The 9,212-nt window shown below is 47.7% G+C and overlaps 1 protein-coding gene across 1 annotated transcript in view; it reads right to left on the reverse strand.

Moving 5' to 3' along the window:
• Positions 1–3,958: 3,958 nt before the first annotated feature.
• The window catches only part of LOC109470584, a 6,699-nt gene continuing 1,445 nt past the window's right edge, over positions 3,959–9,212 (reverse strand). The window contains exons 2-6 of the mRNA XM_019769548.1: positions 8,768–8,813; positions 8,237–8,586; positions 6,506–6,516; positions 5,478–6,174; positions 3,959–4,485 (exon numbers count right to left, since the gene is read on the reverse strand). Coding sequence (XP_019625107.1) covers positions 4,094–4,485; positions 5,478–6,174; positions 6,506–6,516; positions 8,237–8,586; positions 8,768–8,813 — 1,496 coding nt within the window. The 3' untranslated portion in view covers positions 3,959–4,093. The remainder of the gene's footprint in view (positions 4,486–5,477; positions 6,175–6,505; positions 6,517–8,236; positions 8,587–8,767; positions 8,814–9,212) is intronic.

Here is a 9,212-nt window from a genome sequence, read left to right on the forward strand (position 1 = left end):
TGGATGAACACGCTCTCACAAACTATTGTGTTACAGACGCTCTCAGGCTACGCTAAAAACCCCACCGACTGGTTAACAGTTGTATAATGACTTCCCCATCCCAGCAGCATCTTATTCACAAAACGATGATCGAAAATTCAATCACGAAAAGCGTGGCGACTCCCCTTTGTCAGCTACCGTGTCTTTTCAGGGACAAGCCTCCTCCACAAGGCGGGGTAATTAAGCTGCGGTCCTGAGGGGCTCCGGTGAGAAGGCTTCTCCGTCAGAAATCCCGCGGGCGGAGATCTCAAGTACCTATAGGAGATGGCGGGCCATTGTACGGGGAACCGCGCACACGACAGGGATATAATGACTCGGTGGTAGAAAGGTCTCATTGTGGGTTGCATTGGGAAGCTTTCGGTTCCTCGTCATTTTGTCTTTTTTACCCGTTCCCATCCCTGTGATTACATTTTTTCTGTTTTGTCAGATGTTGTTGTCTTTAATTTTTGTCCATTGGTGCCGATGATATAAGTGTGTATTTTGTTGTATGTTGAAACAAAAAACGTTTGGTTCAATAGCACACCAAACGACCAAGCTTTCGGTGTGACATTTGAAGTTAACCGATAAAAACACGTAACGTATCGGGTCTATAGCGGAGTGGTATGCTCTGATTTGATATTTTAAGCGTTTTGAGTATATTTCACACAACTGTATATATTTTGTTGTATCCCGAAAAAGACTTTCAGTTCAAGTGCGTAATATGACAGATTTTTGATGAAATAGTTTTGAGCAATGTCCTTGCTTTGAGATAAATCAATTACCAGACCAGGTGAAGACCGTCCTTGTAGCGGAGTGATTACGTTGTGATTGGATATTTTACGCGCGTTTTACACCTACCATGAGATTACCAATCATGTTGTTATATGCACATTGGAATATTTTGAAGGCCGGTCCATTACGTATATTCATCACTTAATGTGTCCGCTGATGGCAGTTTTATTTTGATGTGTGTAATCGGAGAGACATGACGGGAAGATTAGGGGTGATGAAGCCGTCTATCATGTGGCCCGGGGCGGGGTTGTGTCCTGGCGACGAGCGGGACTAACTTCTAATGTACTCCCGGGAGGCCGGGCGAGCCGCTCCGTCCGTGCCGGACTAGACCCGGCCAGCAAAGGTCAACGAGAACGCCAATGTTACGGCGTAAGTTTTGAAAGGAAACGAGGGCAGAGGTTCCCGTTTGCCGGGCGGCCACGCGCCACAGATGCGGCGGGCGCCCCGGTCGCATTCCTGCCGCGACCCGCCCCGAGTCCCCGCTCGCTCGGCTCTCCCTTAACCATCTGCCGTGGAAAACCACCAAGTAATCAATCGCCCCCTTTGTCATGTAGAATATGTTGTTTTCTTATATACAAGCCTCACAAAGCCCCGCGTGCTGCTATATATTTTGGTCTATTTTCCACTCCATTTTGGGAAATTATCTCTGGCCCCCGACAGCAGGTTGGGTGCCCGGCCGCGCCGACCGACACAATGACTTTGATCGAATAATTGTGTTTTTCGGCTCAAACCCAATTTTATGTTCCTAAAAGGCTTCAGGCGATTCATAAATGGGGTAGATTGAGGATAAAAGCGACTTTCAAAGGAAATGGGGTCCTGAAAATGTAGAGAACACGATGATAATTGAAAATTGAGTCGGGAACAAAGACGAGTAGGCAGTGGTGGCAATTAGGCTTCCACATGGGACTTGGCGAGGCGAACAGAGAACAAAGAGAAACATCCTAAACACCAAGTCCCACGGGACGGTTTGACGTCTCTGACTGCTCCTGCTCGGTCACGGCTGGCACAGATAGCCGTTTTACCGCGCTATTACCGAGCGGTCTTCACATCGGCGCAGTGTCGGTGACCTGGCGCGTTTTCGTCGCTTTTTTTCAATTTGTGCGCCGTGGCGGTCTGGCGTTTTTTATTATTCATGACCAGAAATTGAAAACACACCGAAGAATCATTTTAGGACCGTGTTTTGCGAAATTGAGTTATTATACGCCATTTTGCGGGGCCGTGAGCTGACGGCTCCCCGGAGGACGGAGCACGAATGTGGCAGGTCCTGAAACCAGCTGGCGGGGCGGCGGGGAGGGATGCACCCCACCGCGCCAAGACTGCTACTTTAGCGGGATCGGCTCAGCGGTGCCTCCGAAGGCCTTAATTGGATTGTACGTTGGCAGTATTGACTTCGATGCTGCAGCTGTGTCTGTGGCGGCTTTGTGGCATGGCGCCACGCGGAATAAGCTTGGTCCGACGCCTAGTCGAAACTTCTGTACTTCGACGCTTTTTCCCTCCTCTGTCTACATAGCTTATACACCTGTGTGGCACCAGGCAAACGGGTCTGAGCCGGAAGTCAACAATAAACAGCAACAATTCTATCATAAATCTACCTACAACTAAGTATAGTTCAAGGCCTTGTAGCTTATAGGATTATGAGAACACGTATTACAGGACTAAGGTGACACGAATAGATTATGGTTTATATACACATACTTAAACGGATCACAATTTTCTGGCGTCATTTTGGACTCGGTAATTCTAGTTTCCGTAGAAAGACTTGATACCTCGGTGAAAAGTGATATTTATCTCGGACTGGCGAGCTTGTCACAAAACACGTGTCGACAAGAATATCTAATCTGCCTCAAGGGCAGGAGGGCGTAATTCACATGTACGGCCTGTGTCCGGGCACAATAGCCGGCCTGCAAATCCTCACGGACAACTACAGAGTCATCAACCTGTCGGCTAGCCTACACAACTATCTGTGCAGAAGCCTACAGAAAAACCTATTCAAGGGTTAATAGACTATCATAGAAGGTTTAGACCTCAGGAAATTGACTGCGAATGCGTGGATTAATAGTTTTATTTCTTTTCAGGTCCTGTGGTGGGGTCGGACTACAGGTAGTTTGTGAGTTCGGTGGGAGCGGGCCCGTACCTGGACTCACACGTACAGGTGTTCCATTCAGAACCGCCAGTCGGCTCACGACAGGCACACATGAAATGGCCGTAATTGCCGACATAATTTGGGGGTACTGGTTTCTATATTCGTGTTACATGGCTTTGTGGATGACTCACAGTTGTTCATATTTGGTTTGATTGATTGATTAGCGAAGTCACGGCCTCGTCCATAATTCATACATGTCTCTGATGGACGGTTTTGATGTCTACACGTAGCCGCGTGGTTACGACCGTGTAACACCATCCACTGGAACGGACAGATCGCTGGGGAACACAAACACACAATGACAAGAACAACGGATCGCCCATTGTACCTGACAGCTTACCATGTATCGACTCATTTGTAACGGTGTTAAAGATAAACTTTCTTTGTCAAGTTGGCCGCAGGTGTCGTAAATCAACCGAGGAAAACGCCAAACTGTAACTTCATACTGTTATCTATTAGTATAGTACATGTTAGATGCTTCGTTAGAGGGTTACGTTTATATAACAGATGTGAACAAAATAGTTTTTCTTGTAGATTTTTGCTGCAACGGTCGTATGTTAAAAGGAAGTGAATAGAAGTATTGAATTAGCGGGATATATTGTTAGGATAAGCAAGGACATCGCCTCTAACTAGCCTGCATTTTTGAACAAAAAGTATGTACACAAGTCTTACAGAGCAAAACACTATTTATTGAACAAGACCCTCTCCTGTAAGGCACTTCTTTTTTTACAAGCACTTATTGTTCATCACAAGTTTAAGCGAACAGTTATATATCATAGAAAGGTAGAACAAACGCATATAAAACTCACAACGCGAAATTATATAAATACATGTATAACGACGTATAGAAGTAGTAACGTACGTGGCAAACACAGAAAGCCACAAGTCGAAAGTACAGCTCGCTAAACTACATTTTCCGATAGTAAAATGTTGAACTCGCGAGATTACGTTTTGAAGTGATTGGTCATTAATACTATTATCCTGATGAAGGCGACAGTGGTCGTTGAAAATGTGATCTCTGTGTAATCTTTGTGTTGGAATAAAGTTCAACATTTTACTATGATTACTACCAACACAGATGAACTTTCATGAAAATTACATTTGCTGATAGTCCTTGTAATAAGAAAGAAACAGTCCGGACTAGTTGACGTCTACGTCAGTGTCTGTTGACGCGCTCGTCGTCTGCACGTTCTCGTCGGAGTGGCACTGCGCATGCTCCTCCTCCTCCTCCGTGCCGCTGTGTCCACTGGGCCGTCTGACGCATGCGCGGTGGTGCTGCTGACAGTGGCAGGCGTCCCGTGCCCCTACTGCGGCTGCGCGCGCCTCCTTCTTGTGCTTGACCCTGCGGTTCTGGAACCAGATCTTCACCTGTTTCTCGCTCAAGTTCAGGAACGTGGCGATCTCGATTCTGCGCAGGCGCGACAGGTACATGTTGGCGGCGAACTCCCGCTCCAGTTCCAGGAGCTGCGTGCTGGAGAAGGCTGTGCGCATGCGCCGGCTGTCTCTGGGTAGACCGTCTCCTCCGGCTATACCTGGGAGAACAAGACATAGATGTCATTATGACAACAGTTAAACTTTACGTGAGCAACACACAGTAAGTTGGGACTTACCCCAAATTTTCATAGATGGGTACATAGATGTCAGACTTTCACTGCAAACTTCAGCGTCATGACATATAACAAGATACCGTTACCCCTAGACTTAGTAAAGGAATATAGATACAATACATGTGGGGAGATCCAAAGACACGACTTTTTTCTAACATTCAAGCAGATGCTAGAGGAGAAAATCGCAACCATCTCTGCCTGCCATGCTTGGCGGTTGGAAGGGTTGTGTACAGGTTAATGAAAAGAGGGCAGCTGGGGAATGAAATGTTATGATTTCAACCCAAACATCTGCTTGTAGATCGTATAAGCAACGCTACTTTATCAGTTTATGCACAGTATGTGACAGTCGTGTGTTTGTGAGAATAGTGTGAACGAAACTTAATTCCCCAAATTGAAGTTTCCAAGTCATGCCTTGTTGCGGGTGGTCGGAACACGATCCATCGAATCACAAGTACATTTATATTCCGGTCAATCTCCGACCGTTTCTACACACGGCTAGCGCGGCCCCCAGATGTCTGTACGGAGACGAGATCTCCCTATTGTGTAAACATTGGGGATATGAAGAGAGGTCCTTGTTGTGTTGGGTGGGAAGCGAGTCACCTGTTGCGGGGCATACTGATGTGTAAATGTGCCGGTGCGCCGCTATCGGATCGCCGCGAACCCCCGGGGCAGGCTCCGCCCGTGTAATCGGGATTGTACGGTAGGAGACGACGTGTCGGGGGCGGGCGGGCGGACGGGACAGAAGCTCCGACGGTCCAGAGAACAAGTCCAGCAGCCATAGCTGGCTCTTAGTCCGTTTAGCGAGCTATTAATAAACTTGTTGCAGGCGTACTCGCAATAGTTCGATGCGCCCCATTAGCTCGTCTCAACAGCCGCGCCAGGAATTCTTCCATCTTCCTCTGGCGACAGGATCTTACCTGTCTCCGTCTTCGGCTTCGGCTTGTCCACGCCAAGGATGTCGCCATACTTCGCCGAGACGACGGTCCGGAGCGCGGCATCTTCACGTAGCTGCGCCAGAAAAACGTCCCCCGAACCCAACTGGAGTGGGGGGACGCCGGCTCCTCGGATGGTCTGTACTTTCTCCGCCGCCGAGGCAGCCTGTCCGCCGGTCGCCGATGCCGACCTGCCCTCGTCCCGCTTGTCCTGCGGGGGTGGCGAGGTCGCCGCGGGCTCTGAGGCCAACACCTTCTCTATGGCCTCCACCTCATGCTTGAGCTTCTTCATCTCGAAGATCTGCGTCAGCTTAGCCAACTCCTTCTCTATGGCCTCCACCTCCTGCTTCGTCATCTCGTCATTCTTTAGCAGCTCCGTCAGCTCAGCCAGCTCCTTCTCTAGGGCCTCCATCTCCAGCTTCTTCAACTCGAGCAGATGCGTCAGCTCGGCCTTTCTCTTTTGCAGGGCGGCCATGGCGTCATGACTTTCTGTGTCAGCGATCCCGGAGCAGTCCTTGCCGGCGGTGCCCGGCTTGTGCTGCGCCACATCCAGGTCACAGCCTGGACATTTCTTGGAACGCTTAGGGGCCATACTCCGATGTCTGGAAACTTCAGATGAAAATTTCAAAGCGTTGTAGGAAGAATTACATACTGTTGTATGGAGCCGTGCCCACTGCTGGCACTACCGTCGTGGCTCTGATCTATAATTATAATAGTATAAACAGGAATGGAATCATGACGACTCGGACCATTACCAATATCAACACGGCCCATCGCAAATTTGGTCAACTCGGCCCACCACTCGGGGTCAGGGGTCGAACCGCTAATTACCTGATTTTGTGTCGCCAAAATACTCACTCTTAGTCCGTTTTAATTAGGTATAACAAAATATGAAAAATAGGAGGAAAACTAGACAGGAGGGACAAGAGTTTTCTTCCTTCTTTCTGTAACTTTTCGGCGTTACTGGGTACCATCCTGGTTAGTTCACGTCCTTTCCCACAATCGCTACCGACCAACATAGCCACTGTGGAAGCGACGTAAACTAACCAGCATGGTTCCAAGGCTAGTTGGCTCCGGCCGCGGCTGACATTTTCAAACTGCCGTTTTTGCTCAGGCTTTAATACGTACTTCTGTGTTCTGTAGCTACGCGCAATTGTTTTGAAAAAAAGAGGGCAGCAAAACACGGCAGCAATAAGAAAACTGCACACAATCACTACCAAAGCGGCAATATTAATACACTGTCCACAGTGGGTCCTGTTATGGAGGCTAAAAGAACTTGTGGGTCTGTCAAGAACAGTAACCTCTCCACAAAGAAGCCAGTGCCCTCCTCTCATTGTCCCACATTTGTGTACCGACTGGCGTGTCTCATCCGTTTACATCACAACAACAGGATAACATGTTCTATTGTGGACAAGAGATCCTTGTTTACTGAAGATGACACCGAAGTAATCAAGGGTCATTTTAGATACTGAAGATGTCCCGCGAGTGAAAACAAGCATCTTGTCTTTAAATACGATTAAAACAATTAAGGGGTAATCACTTTATGGACGTTGAAAGAACACGTAGTCAATGTGTAGTGAATACAAAGCTCCTGTCGTCCATATTGTGTAGAATTAATTTGGTATCGTGTAATTCTTATTCAAAGCAGTAAAAATGTCACGATAGTCTGGTGTAGTCGGGTTTTACGACTTTGAATATGTAAGTCCTCAGGCTATATCTGCATTATCTGTGCACACAAAATCTGTTGTAAAATGGCTCGTCCTTGAGCGTCAAATAATAAGGGATACTGGTCCAATGTTAGCAAAAAACAAACAATAGTTTCTCTTCTTATTGTGTTGCTGTTTCATGTACAAAACTGTAAAATCGTTGTTGAAATTAAAAATATAGCTTATAACATGCCATGTCATTGAGACAATGACAAAGGACTGTACATATAGCCGTCGTTCTGTGTACGACTGGGCACCAGGCCAGAACTGTAGTGTAGTGGATACCAGCCTCCATGTACACAGATATGTGACCTCGGAAAGTCCACTCACATCTGAATCAAAGGACGGGATTGGGTCTCGAGAAACTGAGCTTCTATAGTTTTGAACATGGATGTTTTTCTTCAGAACACTGCTAAAGTTAAACCCCAAAACTCGAGCTCATATTTTTCCCATCTTGCATTTTCAGAAGTGTATCTACCAATGATCGTACCAGCATGTTTACAGGAGAGATAATAATAAAATTACCAAAGAAAAAAAAATGTAAACGTTGAAATTACGCAAGGTATCTGTTAGTTTTCAAGTCTAAAAATTGTAAATGGTGTTTGTTTTGCTCTTAGAAAGAGATGTTATGATTTGATCATACACATTGATTTTCTCCTCACATGATTTGCAATAAAAATTGACAGTTTGAGAACTTAAAAAAATAGATCAAGAACATCTGAATACGAAGAAGTTAAAACTAGAAGTCCGGGCGTTAAGGCATGTGGAGGGTGCGATAACAGCCCGGACCATGGCGATAGCAGTAATTGTACCATATTGTAGCCTTCACGCTAACAAAGCGAGACCGTCCAACACAATGCTTCCCCGCGAACTAGACCATAACCACACAAACAGAGCTAATGTCACGCTCCGCAATACAAAAATGGCAATTTTCTGCAGGAAACAAATTTTCACTTACTAAGTTACTAGCAAGACCAGAACTAGAAGTTTTCAATATTTTTTTAAAAGAATGATGTTATAAAAAAAATGTGTACTTACCAGAGGGGAAAGGCATGCTGATGAAAGCTGATGTGGCCGGTGTGTGGTGCCTGGAGATGGCGTATGAGATGCCTTGCAGGGCCGGTGTGGGGAGGGTCGTGGGCAGGGTGGACGCGAAGGAAGGCACGGTGGTGGGCACGGCTGTTCTCGGGACGCCGAAGTGGCTGTGTCCCGTCGTCGGTGGGCTGCCGGTCGCCTGAACACAGAGCAGGCACTGTCCGAAGATCGCCGCCGCGTCCTTCCGCGGGTACAGCCCGAGCTGCGCCGCCGTCAGCGGGCTGAGGGGGCCGCGGTGCCCGACGCACGCCGTCGCCGCCGCCGCTTGAGTCGACTTCGCCGGCGACATGTCCCTTTGAATAAGTGAATCCACGAGAAAAGATCGCGACATCGTATGGGAAAAGGCAAACACCCTTGCCGAAGTACACTCTGTAGTAAAACTGGACGAAGCGCACCCACGAGGTTTAAAACACGGAATAACAAAGTTTCAGTTCTTGCCTCGCTTTTATACCTGCTCGGACCTTTACAGCTCACGTGGACTTCACAAAGGCGACGACGCGACGTATCTCTTCATTCGGTGCTGCATACAATTAACGTCACCAAACGAAAGCAATAGAGGCTTTTCTATACAGGGGACATCTGATCCCTGAAAGGCTTCCTGGGTGCTATACAGGCCCGCCGGTATTGTCTCCGCCTCATGTGCGCACAATGTTACGTCGATTGGCGAGGTTTGAATCCAGCAGGAGTGAGGACGGCACGCGCTGTGGAAGGCACGGCGACACCGCCCGGAGTTCTAGGGCACTGCCTTCTGACCTCACCTCACGGAATTACAGACTCCGCGACAGCCAAGGCGTCTTGAAGGGGAGCCACGCGGTTTATGGAGTTCCCGCCGAAACCGCAGACTTCATTAAAGCCTACCTTAGTGATTATCATTTATATTTCCAAGACGTCGTTTCACGGTCTAACGGGCGTCAATGGC

This window comes from Branchiostoma belcheri, unplaced genomic scaffold (assembly GCF_001625305.1).
Source record: "Branchiostoma belcheri isolate BF01 breed outbred unplaced genomic scaffold, Haploidv18h27 scaffold23, whole genome shotgun sequence".
NCBI classification, from domain to species: domain Eukaryota; kingdom Metazoa; phylum Chordata; class Leptocardii; order Amphioxiformes; family Branchiostomatidae; genus Branchiostoma; species Branchiostoma belcheri.